This window comes from Oncorhynchus mykiss, chromosome 30 (genome assembly GCF_013265735.2).
Source record: "Oncorhynchus mykiss isolate Arlee chromosome 30, USDA_OmykA_1.1, whole genome shotgun sequence".
NCBI lineage: Eukaryota > Metazoa > Chordata > Actinopteri > Salmoniformes > Salmonidae > Oncorhynchus > Oncorhynchus mykiss.
The window spans coordinates 566,275-583,449 of record NC_050570.1 but is presented as its reverse complement, the minus strand read 5'-3'; the positions used below and the strand labels follow the sequence as shown (position 1 = coordinate 583,449).

Here is a 17,175-nt window from a genome sequence, read left to right as displayed (position 1 = left end):
GATGGAAAATTATGCAGATATATTGAAACAACATCTCAAGACATCAGTCAGGAAGTTAAAGCTTGGTCGCAAATGGGTCATCCAAATGGACAATGACCCCAAGCATACTTCAAAAGTTGTGGCAAAATGGCTTAAGGACAACAAGGTCAAAGTAATGGAGAGGTCATCACAATGCCCTGACCTCAATCCTATGGAAGATTTTTTGGCAGAACTGAAAAAGCATGTGCAAGCAAGGAGGCCTAAAAACCTGACTCAGTTACACCAGCTCTGTCGGGAGGAAGGGGACAAAATTCAACCAACTTATTGTGGGAATCTTGTGGAAGGCTACCCTAAACGTTTGACCCAAGTCAAACAATTTAAAGGCAATGCTACCAAATACTAATTGAGTGTATGTAAACTTCTGACCCACTGGGAATGTGATGAAAGAAATAAAAGCTGAAATAAATCATTCTCTCTACCATTATTCTGACATTTCACATTCTTAAAATAAAGTGGTTATCCTAACTGACCTAAGACAGGGAATTTTTACTAGGATTAAATGTCAGGAATTGTGATAGACTGAGTTTAAATGTATTTGGCTAAGGTGTATGTAAACTTCCGACTTCAACTGTACCTCTCTCTCCACTGAGCTACATTCCTGGTGTTCCGTATCAGACAGGGAAAATCTTTGTTTGGCACCATGCCAGTTAAAATAGTTTTGAAATACTGGAAGAGGTGGACAAACAAGGATATGAGTCAATGTTTGACGGTCTTTGACGGAAAGCGAGAACAATTTTACAACCTTGATTGGCTGATCACCAGGTTACTGTGATCATACATTGTTTATTGAGGATGTCCGCCCTGACTGACGTACTTTGTAACTTAATTTCAACTCCCTCAATCAACTGGCTTTCACTAATTCATTGACATCAACGTGTGCGTTTATAATTATCTGGCAGGGGAGACACCTTCATCACAAAAGAGGTTCACCCAAGGCGAGGCTTGGCCATTACACTCTGGTTGTGCTGACCCCTGCGAAAAAATAATACATTAAATAAATAACTACACAAGGACATTTCCTGAAGGAAATGTGGTGTGATATTAGTAGAAATGGTAGTGATAGTAGTGATAGTAATGGTAGTGTAGTAATATTAGTAGTAATGGTAGTGATAGTAGTAGTAATGGTAGTAATGGTAGTAGTAGTAGTAGTAGTAGGCTTGGCCATTACACTCTGGTTGTGCTGACCCCTGTGAAAAAATAATACATTAAATAAATAACTACACAAGGACATTTCCTGAAGGAAATGTGGTGTGCTTGCTGGTCCTGAAGTAATTATGGACGTAAAATAGTAGTAGTAGTGGTAGTGACAGCAGAGTATTGGTAGTAGTAGTAATAGTAGTAATGGTAGGCCTGATCACTGACAACAACGAGATAGACTATAGGGAGGAGGTCAAAGACCTGGCAGTGTGGTGCCAGGATAACAACTTCTCTCTCAACATGATCAAGACTAAGGTGATGATTGTGGACTACAGGAAAAAAAGGACCGAGCCCCTATTAACATCGACAGGGCAGTAGTGAAGCAGGTTGGGAGATTCAAGTTCCTTGGTGTCCACATCACCAACAAACTAACATGGTCCATGCACACCAAGACAGTCCTGAAGAGGACACAACAAAACCTATTCCCCCTCAGGAGACTGAAAAGACCTCAAAATGTTCTACAGCTGCACAATCGAGAGCAACTGGTTGCATCAATGCCTGCCTAGTATGGCAGCTGCTCGGCCTCCGACCGCAAGGCACTACAGAGTGTAGTGCATACGGCCCAGTACATCACTGGGGCCATGCTTTCTGCCGTCCAGGACCTCAATACCAGGCGGTGTCAGAGGAACGCCCTAAACATTGTCAAAGACTCCAGCCACCCTAATCATAGACTGTTCTCTCTGCTATCGCACGGCAAGCGGTACCGGAGCACCACGTCTAGGTTCAAGAGGCTTCTAAACAGCTTCTACCCCCAAGTCATAAGACATTGTCCTCCCCTTTTTACACTGCTGCTGCTACTCTCTGTTATTATCTATGCATCGTCACTTTAATAACTCTACCTATATTTACATATTACCTCAATTACCTCGACTAACCGGTGCCCCCGCACATTGACTCTGTTACCGGTACCCCCTATATATAACCTCCACATTGACTCTGTTACCGGTACCCCCTATATATAACCTCCACATTGACTCTGTTACCGGTACCCCCTATATATAACCTCCACATTGACTCTGTTACCGGTACCCCCTATATATAACCTCCACATTGACTCTGTTACCGGTACCCCCTATATATAACCTCCACATTGACTCTGTTACCGGTACCCCCTATATATAACCTCCACATTGACTCTGTTACCGGTACCCCCTATATATAACCTCCACATTGACTCTGTTACCGGTACCCCCTATATATAACCTCCACATTGACTCTGTTACCGGTACCCCCTATATATAACCTCCACATTGACTCTGTTACCGGTACCCCCTATATATTTCCTTGCTATTGTTATTTTATTGCTTTTTTAAGGTATTTTTTAAACTGCATTGTAAGGTCTTACAAGAGTTTGTAAGTAAGCAGTTCACTGTGAGGTCTACTACACCTGTTGTATTCAGCATTTCACTGTAAGGTCTACCACATCTGTTGTATTCAGCATTTTACTGTAAGGTCTACTACACCTATTGTATTCAGCATTTCACTGTAAGGTCTACTACACCTGTTGTATTCAGCATTTCACTGTAAGGTCTACTACACCTGTTGTATTCAGCATTTCACTGTAAGGTCTACTACACCTGTTGTATTCAGCATTTCACTGTAAGGTCTACCACATCTGTTGTATTCAGCATTTTACTGTAAGGTCTACTACACCTGTTGTATTCAGCATTTCACTGTAAGGTCTACTACACCTGTTGTATTCAGCATTTCACTGTAAGGTCTACCACATCTGTTGTATTCAGCATTTTACTGTAAGGTCTACTACACCTGTTGTATTCAGCAGTTCACTGTAAGGTCTACCACATCTGTTGTATTCAGCATTTTACTGTAAGGTCTACTACACCTGTTGTAATCAGCATTTCACTGTAAGGTCTACTACATCTGTTGTATTCAGCATTTCACTGTGAGGTCTACTACACCTGTTGTATTCAGCATTTCACTGTGAGGTCTACTACACCTGTTGTATTCAGCATTTCACTGTGAGGTCTACTACACCTGTTGTATTCAGCATTTCACTGTAAGGTCTACTACACCTGTTGTATTCAGCATTTCACTGTGAGGTCTACTACACCTGTTGTATTCAGCATTTCACTGTAAGGTCTACTACACCTGTTGTATTCAGCAGTTCACTGTAAGGTCTACTACACCTGTTGTATTCAGCATTTCACTGTAAGGTCTACTACACCTGTTGTATTCAGCATTTCACTGTAAGGTCTACTACACCTGTTGTATTCAGCATTTCACTGTAAGGTCTACTACACCTGTTGTATTCAGCATTTCACTGTAAGGTCTACTACACCTGTTGTATTCAGCATTTCACTGTGAGGTCTACCTACACCTGTTGTATTCAGCATTTCACTGTAAGGTCTACTACACCTGTTGTATTCAGCATTTCACTGTGAGGTCTACCTACACCTGTTGTATTCAGCATTTCACTGTAAGGTCTACTACACCTGTTGTATTCAGCATTTCACTGTAAGGTCTACCACATCTGTTGTATTCGGCGCAAGTGACAAATAAAATTAGATTTGATTTACCCGTATGTTCAGACATCATTTACCCATATTTACAGACATTTCAAACCATGTGAATTAAGTTAAAAGGAACAATCTAATGCACTCTTCACCATCCTGTCAAACCTGATCGACTGGTTGATCTCCAAAGCATTTAGATCCAATTTCCAAACATTTCTGTTTTGTCTCACACTGTTACTGGTAGATTATTCACCTGTCCTGCGTACCGGGTAGGCAAATTGTTGTCCCATTTTGAACCATTTCACGTGTCTGAAGGTTCTAACGCTGCCTTTCCGGCGAGCCCAGCAAATCCATCTATCGGCCTAACGCTGGCCAATCGGATGGATCAGATGACCGAGTCTGCAGTAATGTAGCAGGTATAAAAGGAAGCTACAGCAAAGTTGATACTGTGAGATTTCAAACCATGACTAGAGAGAGACTGTCAACGAATACAGCCAAGAGCAGCTGGTTTTATGTTTTTCTTACTCAGCACTGTCAACACTTTTATAAGCCTTAAAATGTGCCTTCTTCCTACTTCCACTCGCGCTACAACCAGCACTGTAGCTGTAGTGAATGAGTAGGAAAATGCATCGATAGGCTTGCATTGTTGTTATTAGCGGCATGGGTCTTTTTTAATAGCAAGGAATATTCCTTCTCTCATAGGAACATGAATAAGATGAATTTGTGCATGAGGAGACTCGAGTTTTGCAATCAGCTGGAAGACAGTGTCCCTTTTTGGTCAGTGTCAGTGGAGGAAAGGGAGTGCGAAGGGACGTTGAGAGACGGACCCTCAGTCTGCTGCTCTCTCCCTCCGCTGAGACTGGCCATCAGATGAGGCACCATCAGCCCAGTAAAATAAAAATCTAATTATATAAATGTATGCTCACTCAGCTGTGCCTCACCAGTACTAAAACAACAGATATATTACTGGTGTGATCATAAAGCCTACCTTACATTTCTATAGATTTTTTTTTTTTTTTAAATAGTCCAAACAGGGCAATTCTATATGAGGTGACAATGTGGCAATTCTATATGAGGTGACAAACTCACTAAAAGTGGCAGTAATAAAGCCTCTCTTGAAAAAGCCAAACCTTGACCCAGAAAATATAAAAAACTATCGGCCTATATCGAATCTTCCATTCCTCTCAAAAATTTTAGAAAAGGCTGTTGCGCAACAACTCACTGCCTTCCTGAAGACAAACAATGTATACGAAATGCTTCAGTCTGGTTTTAGACCCCATCATAGCACTGAGACGGCACTTGTGAAGGTGGTAAATGACATTTTAATGGCATCGGACCGAGGCTCTGCATCTGTCCTCGTGCTCCTAGACCTTAGTGCTGCTTTTGATACCATCGATTACCACATTCTTTTGGAGAGATTGGAAACCCAAATTGGTCTACACGGACAAGTTCTGGCCTGGTTTAGATCTTATCTGTCGGAAAGATATCAGTTTGTCTCTGTGAATGGTTTGTCCTCTGACAAATCAACTGTAAATTTCTGTGTTCCTCAAGGTTCCGTTTTGGACCACTATTGTTTTCACTATATATTTTACCTCTTGGGGATGTCATTCGAAAATATAATGTTAACTTTCACTGCTATGCGGATGACACACAGCTGTACATTTCAATTAAACATGGTGAAGCCACAAAATTGCCCTTGCTAGAAGAATGTGTTTCAGACATAAGGAAGTGGATGGCTGCAAACTTTCTACTTTTAAACTCGGACAAAACAGAGATGCTTGTTCTAGGTCCCAAGAAACAAAGAGATCTTCTGTTGAATCTGACAATTAATCTTAATGGTTGTACAGTCGTCTCAAATAAAACTGTGAAGGACCTCGGCGTTACTCTGGACCCTGATCTCTCTTTTGAAGAACATATCAAGACCATTTCAAGGACAGCTTTTTTCCATCTACGTAACATTGCAAAAATCAGAAACTTTCTGTCCAAAAATGATGCAGAAAAATTAATCCATGCTTTTGTCACTTCCAGGTTAGACTACTGCAATGCTCTACTTTCCGGCTACCCGGATAAAGCACTAAATAAACTTCAGTTAGTGCTAAATACGGCTGCTAGAATCCTGACTAGAACCAAAAAATTTGATCATATTACTCCAGTGCTAGCCTCTCTACACTGGCTTCCTGTCAAAGCAAGGGCTGATTTCAAGGTTTTACTGCTAACCTACAAAGCATTACATGGGCTTGCTCCTACCTATCTCTCTGATTTGGTCCTGCCGTACATACCTACACGTACGCTACGGTCACAAGACGCAGGCCTCCTAATTGTCCCTAGAATTTTTAAGCAAACAGCTGGAGGCAGGGCTTTCTCCTATAGAGCTCCATTTTTATGGAACGGTCTGCCTACCCATGTCAGAGACGCAAACTCGGTCTCAACCTTTAAGTCTCTACTGAAGACTCATCTCTTCAGTGGGTCATATGATTGAGTGTAGTCTGGCCCAGGAGTGGGAGGGTGAACGGAAAGGCTCTGGAGCAACGAACCGCCCTTGCTGTCTCTGCCTGGCCGGTTCCCCTCTTTCCACTGGGATTCTCTGCCTCTAACCCTATTACAGGGGCTGAGTCACTGGCTTTACTGGGGCTCTCTCATGCCGTCCCTGGAGGGGGTGCGTCACCTGAGTGGGTTGAGTCACTGATGTGGTCATCCTGTCTGGGTTGGCGCCCCCTCCCCCCCCTTGGGTTGTGCCGTGGCAGAGGTCTTTGTGGGCTATACTCAGCCTTGTCTCAGGATGGTAAGTTGGTGGTTGAAGATATCCCTCTAGTGTTGTGGGGGCTGTGCTTTGGCAAAGTGGGTGGGGTTATATCCTTCCTGTTTGGCCCTGTCCGGGGGTGTCCTCGGATGGGGCCACAGTGTCTCCTGACCCCTCCTGTCTCAGCCTCCAGTATTTATGCTGCAGTAGTTTATGTGTCGGGGGGCTAGGGTCAGTTTGTTATATCTGGAGTACTTCTCCTGTCCTATTCGGTGTCCTGTGTGAATCTAAGTGTGCGTTCTCTAATTCTCTCCTTCTCTCTTTCTCTCTCTCGGAGGACCTGAGCCCTAGGACCATGCCCCAGGACTACCTGACATGATGACTCCTTGCTGTCCCCAGTCCACCTGGCTGTGCTGCTGCTCCAGTTTCAACTGACCTGAGCCATAGGACCATGCCCCAGGAATACCTGACATGATGACTCCTTGCTGTCCCCAGTCCACCTGACTGTGCTGCTGCTCCAGTTTCAACTATTCTGCCTTATTATTATTCGACCATGCTGGTCATTTATGAACATTTGAACATCTTGACCATGTTTTGTTATAATCTCCACCCGGCACAGCCAGAAGAGGACTGGCCACCCCACATAGCCTGGTTCCTCTCTAGGTTTCTTCCTAGGTTTTGGCCTTTCTAGGGAGTTTTTCCTAGCCGCCGTGCTTCTACACCTGCATTGCTTGCTGTTTGGGGTTTTAGGCTGGGTTTATGTACAGCACTTTGAGATATCAGCCGATGTACGAAGGGCTATATAAAATCAATTTGATTGATTTGATTGATTTGCCTATAGATTACTGCACAAACCTCATTGCTACAATACTGTTTTTAATAGGTTAATGTTGCATAGGCTTACATTTTTTAAATTGTATTTAAAAAAATCGGAGTTTTAGATCTCGACTTGCATTTTATCTCAGAAAGTGATCTTGACCTAGAAAAGGTTGGTGACCGCTGATCTAGTGACTCACTAGACAACATGTGACACGGTAGATTATTGGTATTTAATCTGCTGTTGCTCATGGAAATATTCTTCACTCTCTTCACTCTCTCATGTTTATATTATATGTTACAAGTTTATATTATATGTTACATGTTTATATTATATGTTACAAGTTTATATTATATGTTACATGTTTATATTATATGCTACATGTTTATATTATATGTTACATGTTTATATTATATGTTACATGTTTATATTATATGTTACAAGTTTATATTATATGTTACATGTTTATATTATATGCTACATGTTTATATACAGTGGGGAGAACAAGTATTTGGTACACTGCCGATTTTGCAGGTTTTCCTTCTTACAAACCATGTAGAGGTCTGTCATTTTTATCATAGGTACACTTCTGTGAGAGACGGAATCTAAAACAAAAATCCAGAAAATCACATTGTATGATTTTTAAGTAATTAATTTGCATTTTATTGCATGACATAAGTATTTGATCACCTACCAACCAGTAAGAATTCCGGCTCTCACAGACCTGTTAGTTTTTCTTTAAGAAGCCCTCCTGTTCTCCACTCATTACCTGTATTAACTGCACCTGTTTGAACTCGTTACCTGTATAAAAGACACCTGTCCACACACTCAATCAAACAGACTCCCACCTCTCCACAATGGCCAAGACCAGAGAGCTGTGTAAGGACATCAGGGATAAAATTGTAGACCTGCACAAGGCTGGGATGGGCTACAGGACAATAGGCAAGCAGCTTGGTGAGAAGGCAACAACTGTTGGCGCAATTATTAGAAAATGGAAGAAGTTCAAGATGACGGTCAATCACCCTCGGTCTGGGGCTCCATGCAAGATCTCACCTCGTGGGGCATCAATGATCATGAGGAAGGTGAGGGATCAGCCCAGAACTACACGGCAGGACCTGGTCAATGACCTGAAGAGAGCTGGGACCACAGTCTCAAAGAATCAGTAACACACTACGCCATCATGGATTAAAATCCTGCAGGGCACGCAAGGTCCCCCTGCTCAAGCCAGCGCATGTCGAGGCCCGTCTGAAGTTTGCCAATGACCATTTGGATGATCCAGAGGAGGAATGGGAGAAGGTCATGTGGTCTGATGAGACAAAAATAGAGCTTTTTGGTCTAAACTTTGAAGGAAGAAGAATGATGACTACAACCCCAAGAACACCATCCCAACCGTGAAGCATGGAGGTGGAAACATCATTCTTTGGGGATGCTTTTCTGCAAAGGGGACAGGACGACTGCATCATATTGAGGGGAGAATGGATGGGGCCATGTATCGCAAGATCTTGGCCAAAAAACTCTTTCCCTCAGTAAGAGCATTGAAGATGGGTCGTGGCTGGAAACACACAGCCAGGGTAACTAAGGAGTGGCTCCGTAAGAAGCATCTCAAGGTCCTGGAGTGGCCTAGCCAGTCTCCAGACCTGAACCCAATAGAAAATCTTTGGAGGGAGCTGAAAGTCTGTGTTGCCCAGCGACAGCCCCGAAACCTGAAGGATCTGTAGAAGGTCTGTTTGTAGGCCAAAATCCCTGCTGCAGTGTGTGCAAACCTGGCCAAGAACTACAGGAAACATATGATCTCTGTAATTGCAAACAAAGGTTTCTGTACCAAATATTAAGTTCTGCTTTTCTGATGTATCAAATACTTATGTCATGCAATAAAATGCAAAATAATTACTTAAAAATCATACCAATGTGATTTTCTGGATTTTTGTTTTAGATTCCGTCTCTCACAGTTGAAGTGTACCTATGATAAAAATTACAGACCTCTACATGCTTTGTAAGTAGGAAAACCTGCAAAATCGGCAGTGTTTCAAATACTTGTTCTCCCCACTGTATGTTACATGATTTATTCTCAACCTATTTTTCACTGTTTCTAAACGGGTTCCAGAGAAGTAAGAGGAACTTGATATGTCTGTTTACTTTACACTTTCAGTATCAATGTGCTACTAACGTGTCAAGATGTGGATTAGGAAACTATCCACATACAGGTGCCACAAGTTGAGCCACTCCCCGTGGATACAGTACGTTTCTACGAACTGGTGTATACACCATGCCTATAGACCATGCCCACTAAAGTTAATGATCACACCTCTCCTTTTAAACTGAGGTGTGAGAGATGTGCGTCATTTACTTGAGCTGAGGTCGAGGTGAGACACATTCAGTTGAGCAGTAGTCTTCTTCGCGGTGGTTTCCATTGATACTAATATCAGATAAAGAATACTAACAAGACATCATAGAAAGAGAATACCAGACTAGTAATGGCTGCAGTTTCCTTGTCCAGATCTCAGAGAATGTTCAGGAACTTGTCTCTGATCCTATTGAGTGGATCAGTCTCTCTGCTCCTGTGGATGGCTCTCAGACGTCCGCTGGGCTCAGACAGGGGTCCTCTCCCCGCTACAGACCTCCTCCCCTCGGACTACGCTGCCGACCTGCAGGCCTGCTCAGCCATAATCCGAGGAGACATGGAGGGTCTGGAGAGGGAGCAGCTCAGCCTCCTGCTGAAGACCAAGAAGAAGCAGCAGCTGCTTTCAGAGGAGTTCTACCACAATGTAACTCAGGACTGTCAGAGGTACGTTGCAGACAGAGGGTTCATCACCGTTCCTCTGAGCCAGGAGGAAAAGGAGTTCCCCATCGCCTACTCCATGGTCATCCACGAGAAGATTGAGATGTTTGAGAGGCTCCTGCGTGCTTTGTACACTCCTCAGAACGTCTACTGCGTCCACATCGACCAGAAATCATCAGAGGACTTCAGGAGTGCAGTGAGAGCTATTGTTTCCTGCCTACCCAATGTGTTTGTGGCCAGTAAGATAGAGAGCGTGATCTACGCCTCCTGGTCCAGAGTGCAGGCTGACCTGAACTGTATGGAGGACCTGCTAAAGTCACCTGTCCAGTGGAGGTACCTTCTCAACACCTGTGGAACCGACTTCCCCATTAAGACCAACGCTGAGATGGTTCAGGCCCTCAAGCTGCTGAACGGAAAGAACAGCATGGAGTCAGAGGTCACCAACGACTACAAGAAGGGCAGATGGCTGTTCCACCACAACGTCACCAACACTGTGGTCAGGACAGAGGTTAAGAAGACCCCTCCACCAATCAACACCCCCATGTTCTCTGGCAACGCCTACTTTGTGGTATCCAGAGCCTTCGTCCGTCACGTGATGAAGAGTCAGGAGGTCCGGGTTCTGCTGGAGTGGGAGAAGGACACCTATAGTCCTGATGAACACCTGTGGGCCACTCTGCAGCGCATGCCCGCTGTCCCAGGCTCCAACCCCCCCAACAGTAAGTTCCAGCAGTCTGATATGAACTCCATGGCCAGGGTAGTGAGGTGGAGCTACCTGGCTGGGGATGTGAGGAGCGGAGCCCCCTACCCCCACTGCTCCGGGACCTACAGGAGAGCTGTGTGTGTCTATGGAGCTGGAGACCTGCAGTGGCTCCTAAACCAACACCACCTTATTGCTAACAAGTTTGACCCTGAGGTGGATGATGTGGCGATCAGGTGTCTGGAGTCATACCTGCGCTTTAAAGCAACGTACAGTGTATCAGTAAGGACAGTGGAATCTGGGAATATCTTACAAAAACTATGAAAGGTTGTAAATACAATCGTGTAGCTGTTTTTACCCCTTTAACTCTATTCTCAAACGGCTAGAGCGTGTTTTATTTCTGATTATACTGTATATTTCTGATGTTAATGTAAGAGGGTTGTAAATAAAATGTAGTTTTTCTTAGATGTTGAGGTTGCACTGTATCGTTGTGATTGCTATGAATATTCCAGACATACACCCTCCTGTAGTCTTTAATTAGTACTGCATCTAGTCCAATGACTAGTTTCACTGAACACATCAATTCTGTAACAGTTATACCATCGTTATTACTGTTCTACATGTAGTCAACAATGCCAGGCTATAAAGTTGTAAGTGACGACTGCATCATATTGAGGGGAGAATGGATGGGGCCATGTATCGCAAGATCTTGGCCAAAAAACTCTTTCCCTCAGTAAGAGCATTGAAGATGGGTCGTGGCTGGAAACACACAGCCAGGGTAACTAAGGAGTGGCTCCGTAAGAAGCATCTCAAGGTCCTGGAGTGGCCTAGCCAGTCTCCAGACCTGAACCCAATAGAAAATCTTTGGAGGGAGCTGAAAGTCTGTGTTGCCCAGCGACAGCCCCGAAACCTGAAGGATCTGTAGAAGGTCTGTTTGTAGGCCAAAATCCCTGCTGCAGTGTGTGCAAACCTGGTCAAGAACTACAGGAAACATATGATCTCTGTAATTGCAAACAAAGGTTTCTGTACCAAATATTAAGTTCTGCTTTTCTGATGTATCAAATACTTATGTCATGCAATAAAATGCAAAATAATTACTTAAAAATCATACCAATGTGATTTTCTGGATTTTTGTTTTAGATTCCGTCTCTCACAGTTGAAGTGTACCTATGATAAAAATTACAGACCTCTACATGCTTTGTAAGTAGGAAAACCTGCAAAATCGGCAGTGTTTCAAATACTTGTTCTCCCCACTGTATGTTACATGATTTATTCTCAACCTATTTTTCACTGTTTCTAAACGGGTTCCAGAGAAGTAAGAGGAACTTGATATGTCTGTTTACTTTACACTTTCAGTATCAATGTGCTACTAACGTGTCAAGATGTGGATTAGGAAACTATCCACATACAGGTGCCACAAGTTGAGCCACTCCCCGTGGATACAGTACGTTTCTACGAACTGGTGTATACACCATGCCTATAGACCATGCCCACTAAAGTTAATGATCACACCTCTCCTTTTAAACTGAGGTGTGAGAGATGTGCGTCATTTACTTGAGCTGAGGTCGAGGTGAGACACATTCAGTTGAGCAGTAGTCTTCTTCGCGGTGGTTTCCATTGATACTAATATCAGATAAAGAATACTAACAAGACATCATAGAAAGAGAATACCAGACTAGTAATGGCTGCAGTTTCCTTGTCCAGATCTCAGAGAATGTTCAGGAACTTGTCTCTGATCCTATTGAGTGGATCAGTCTCTCTGCTCCTGTGGATGGCTCTCAGACGTCCGCTGGGCTCAGACAGGGGTCCTCTCCCCGCTACAGACCTCCTCCCCTCGGACTACGCTGCCGACCTGCAGGCCTGCTCAGCCATAATCCGAGGAGACATGGAGGGTCTGGAGAGGGAGCAGCTCAGCCTCCTGCTGAAGACCAAGAAGAAGCAGCAGCTGCTTTCAGAGGAGTTCTACCACAATGTAACTCAGGACTGTCAGAGGTACGTTGCAGACAGAGGGTTCATCACCGTTCCTCTGAGCCAGGAGGAAAAGGAGTTCCCCATCGCCTACTCCATGGTCATCCACGAGAAGATTGAGATGTTTGAGAGGCTCCTGCGTGCTTTGTACACTCCTCAGAACGTCTACTGCGTCCACATCGACCAGAAATCATCAGAGGACTTCAGGAGTGCAGTGAGAGCTATTGTTTCCTGCCTACCCAATGTGTTTGTGGCCAGTAAGATAGAGAGCGTGATCTACGCCTCCTGGTCCAGAGTGCAGGCTGACCTGAACTGTATGGAGGACCTGCTAAAGTCACCTGTCCAGTGGAGGTACCTTCTCAACACCTGTGGAACCGACTTCCCCATTAAGACCAACGCTGAGATGGTTCAGGCCCTCAAGCTGCTGAACGGAAAGAACAGCATGGAGTCAGAGGTCACCAACGACTACAAGAAGGGCAGATGGCTGTTCCACCACAACGTCACCAACACTGTGGTCAGGACAGAGGTTAAGAAGACCCCTCCACCAATCAACACCCCCATGTTCTCTGGCAACGCCTACTTTGTGGTATCCAGAGCCTTCGTCCGTCACGTGATGAAGAGTCAGGAGGTCCGGGTTCTGCTGGAGTGGGAGAAGGACACCTATAGTCCTGATGAACACCTGTGGGCCACTCTGCAGCGCATGCCCGCTGTCCCAGGCTCCAACCCCCCCAACAGTAAGTTCCAGCAGTCTGATATGAACTCCATGGCCAGGGTAGTGAGGTGGAGCTACCTGGCTGGGGATGTGAGGAGCGGAGCCCCCTACCCCCACTGCTCCGGGACCTACAGGAGAGCTGTGTGTGTCTATGGAGCTGGAGACCTGCAGTGGCTCCTAAACCAACACCACCTTATTGCTAACAAGTTTGACCCTGAGGTGGATGATGTGGCGATCAGGTGTCTGGAGTCATACCTGCGCTTTAAAGCAACGTACAGTGTATCAGTAAGGACAGTGGAATCTGGGAATATCTTACAAAAACTATGAAAGGTTGTAAATACAATCGTGTAGCTGTTTTTACCCCTTTAACTCTATTCTCAAACGGCTAGAGCGTGTTTTATTTCTGATTATACTGTATATTTCTGATGTTAATGTAAGAGGGTTGTAAATAAAATGTAGTTTTTCTTAGATGTTGAGGTTGCACTGTATCGTTGTGATTGCTATGAATATTCCAGACATACACCCTCCTGTAGTCTTTAATTAGTACTGCATCTAGTCCAATGACTAGTTTCACTGAACACATCAATTCTGTAACAGTTATACCATCGTTATTACTGTTCTACATGTAGTCAACAATGCCAGGCTATAAAGTTGTAAGTGACGACTGCATCATATTGAGGGGAGAATGGATGGGGCCATGTATCGCAAGATCTTGGCCAAAAAACTCTTTCCCTCAGTAAGAGCATTGAAGATGGGTCGTGGCTGGAAACACACAGCCAGGGTAACTAAGGAGTGGCTCCGTAAGAAGCATCTCAAGGTCCTGGAGTGGCCTAGCCAGTCTCCAGACCTGAACCCAATAGAAAATCTTTGGAGGGAGCTGAAAGTCTGTGTTGCCCAGCGACAGCCCCGAAACCTGAAGGATCTGTAGAAGGTCTGTTTGTAGGCCAAAATCCCTGCTGCAGTGTGTGCAAACCTGGTCAAGAACTACAGGAAACATATGATCTCTGTAATTGCAAACAAAGGTTTCTGTACCAAATATTAAGTTCTGCTTTTCTGATGTATCAAATACTTATGTCATGCAATAAAATGCAAAATAATTACTTAAAAATCATACCAATGTGATTTTCTGGATTTTTGTTTTAGATTCCGTCTCTCACAGTTGAAGTGTACCTATGATAAAAATTACAGACCTCTACATGCTTTGTAAGTAGGAAAACCTGCAAAATCGGCAGTGTTTCAAATACTTGTTCTCCCCACTGTATGTTACATGATTTATTCTCAACCTATTTTTCACTGTTTCTAAACGGGTTCCAGAGAAGTAAGAGGAACTTGATATGTCTGTTTACTTTACACTTTCAGTATCAATGTGCTACTAACGTGTCAAGATGTGGATTAGGAAACTATCCACATACAGGTGCCACAAGTTGAGCCACTCCCCGTGGATACAGTACGTTTCTACGAACTGGTGTATACACCATGCCTATAGACCATGCCCACTAAAGTTAATGATCACACCTCTCCTTTTAAACTGAGGTGTGAGAGATGTGCGTCATTTACTTGAGCTGAGGTCGAGGTGAGACACATTCAGTTGAGCAGTAGTCTTCTTCGCGGTGGTTTCCATTGATACTAATATCAGATAAAGAATACTAACAAGACATCATAGAAAGAGAATACCAGACTAGTAATGGCTGCAGTTTCCTTGTCCAGATCTCAGAGAATGTTCAGGAACTTGTCTCTGATCCTATTGAGTGGATCAGTCTCTCTGCTCCTGTGGATGGCTCTCAGACGTCCGCTGGGCTCAGACAGGGGTCCTCTCCCCGCTACAGACCTCCTCCCCTCGGACTACGCTGCCGACCTGCAGGCCTGCTCAGCCATAATCCGAGGAGACATGGAGGGTCTGGAGAGGGAGCAGCTCAGCCTCCTGCTGAAGACCAAGAAGAAGCAGCAGCTGCTTTCAGAGGAGTTCTACCACAATGTAACTCAGGACTGTCAGAGGTACGTTGCAGACAGAGGGTTCATCACCGTTCCTCTGAGCCAGGAGGAAAAGGAGTTCCCCATCGCCTACTCCATGGTCATCCACGAGAAGATTGAGATGTTTGAGAGGCTCCTGCGTGCTTTGTACACTCCTCAGAACGTCTACTGCGTCCACATCGACCAGAAATCATCAGAGGACTTCAGGAGTGCAGTGAGAGCTATTGTTTCCTGCCTACCCAATGTGTTTGTGGCCAGTAAGATAGAGAGCGTGATCTACGCCTCCTGGTCCAGAGTGCAGGCTGACCTGAACTGTATGGAGGACCTGCTAAAGTCACCTGTCCAGTGGAGGTACCTTCTCAACACCTGTGGAACCGACTTCCCCATTAAGACCAACGCTGAGATGGTTCAGGCCCTCAAGCTGCTGAACGGAAAGAACAGCATGGAGTCAGAGGTCACCAACGACTACAAGAAGGGCAGATGGCTGTTCCACCACAACGTCACCAACACTGTGGTCAGGACAGAGGTTAAGAAGACCCCTCCACCAATCAACACCCCCATGTTCTCTGGCAACGCCTACTTTGTGGTATCCAGAGCCTTCGTCCGTCACGTGATGAAGAGTCAGGAGGTCCGGGTTCTGCTGGAGTGGGAGAAGGACACCTATAGTCCTGATGAACACCTGTGGGCCACTCTGCAGCGCATGCCCGCTGTCCCAGGCTCCAACCCCCCCAACAGTAAGTTCCAGCAGTCTGATATGAACTCCATGGCCAGGGTAGTGAGGTGGAGCTACCTGGCTGGGGATGTGAGGAGCGGAGCCCCCTACCCCCACTGCTCCGGGACCTACAGGAGAGCTGTGTGTGTCTATGGAGCTGGAGACCTGCAGTGGCTCCTAAACCAACACCACCTTATTGCTAACAAGTTTGACCCTGAGGTGGATGATGTGGCGATCAGGTGTCTGGAGTCATACCTGCGCTTTAAAGCAACGTACAGTGTATCAGTAAGGACAGTGGAATCTGGGAATATCTTACAAAAACTATGAAAGGTTGTAAATACAATCGTGTAGCTGTTTTTACCCCTTTAACTCTATTCTCAAACGGCTAGAGCGTGTTTTATTTCTGATTATACTGTATATTTCTGATGTTAATGTAAGAGGGTTGTAAATAAAATGTAGTTTTTCTTAGATGTTGGGGTTGCACTGTATCGTTGTGATTGCTATGAATATTCCAGACATACACCCTCCTGTAGTCTTTAATTAGTACTGCATCTAGTCCAATGACTAGTTTCACTGAACACATCAATTCTGTAACAGTTATACCATCGTTATTACTGTTCTACATGTAGTCAACAATGCCAGGCTATAAAGTTGTAAGTGACGACTGCATCATATTGAGGGGAGAATGGATGGGGCCATGTATCGCAAGATCTTGGCCAAAAAACTCTTTCCCTCAGTAAGAGCATTGAAGATGGGTCGTGGCTGGAAACACACAGCCAGGGTAACTAAGGAGTGGCTCCGTAAGAAGCATCTCAAGGTCCTGGAGTGGCCTAGCCAGTCTCCAGACCTGAACCCAATAGAAAATCTTTGGAGGGAGCTGAAAGTCTGTGTTGCCCAGCGACAGCCCCGAAACCTGAAGGATCTGTAGAAGGTCTGTTTGTAGGCCAAAATCCCTGCTGCAGTGTGTGCAAACCTGGCCAAGAACTACAGGAAACATATGATCTCTGTAATTGCAAACAAAGGTTTCTGTACCAAATATTAAGTTCTGCTTTTCTGATGTATCAAATAC

The 17,175-nt window shown here is 44.6% G+C and overlaps 3 protein-coding genes and 1 pseudogene across 3 annotated transcripts; all 4 read left to right on the top strand.

Annotated features, from left to right (window-relative positions):
• The first annotated feature begins 923 nt into the window (after positions 1-923).
• On the top strand, positions 924-1,053 carry LOC118945870 (annotated as a pseudogene).
• Positions 1,054-9,561: 8,508 nt separating this feature from the next.
• Positions 9,562-11,223, top strand: LOC110522680 (beta-1,3-galactosyl-O-glycosyl-glycoprotein beta-1,6-N-acetylglucosaminyltransferase 3-like). The gene has a single exon (XM_036969409.1). It carries the CDS (start codon positions 9,742-9,744, stop codon positions 11,065-11,067), a length of 1,326 nt encoding a protein of 441 aa, XP_036825304.1. The 5' UTR covers positions 9,562-9,741; the 3' UTR covers positions 11,068-11,223.
• Positions 11,224-12,244: 1,021 nt separating this feature from the next.
• On the top strand, positions 12,245-13,906 carry LOC118945826 (beta-1,3-galactosyl-O-glycosyl-glycoprotein beta-1,6-N-acetylglucosaminyltransferase 3-like). The gene has a single exon (XM_036969462.1). The coding sequence runs from the start codon at positions 12,425-12,427 to the stop codon at positions 13,748-13,750; it is 1,326 nt and encodes a 441-aa protein (XP_036825357.1). The 5' UTR covers positions 12,245-12,424; the 3' UTR covers positions 13,751-13,906.
• A 1,021-nt stretch (positions 13,907-14,927) lies between these two features.
• Positions 14,928-16,803, top strand: LOC118945820 (beta-1,3-galactosyl-O-glycosyl-glycoprotein beta-1,6-N-acetylglucosaminyltransferase 3-like). The gene has a single exon (XM_036969408.1). It carries the CDS (start codon positions 15,108-15,110, stop codon positions 16,431-16,433), a length of 1,326 nt encoding a protein of 441 aa, XP_036825303.1. The 5' UTR covers positions 14,928-15,107; the 3' UTR covers positions 16,434-16,803.
• Positions 16,804-17,175: the final 372 nt, after the last annotated feature.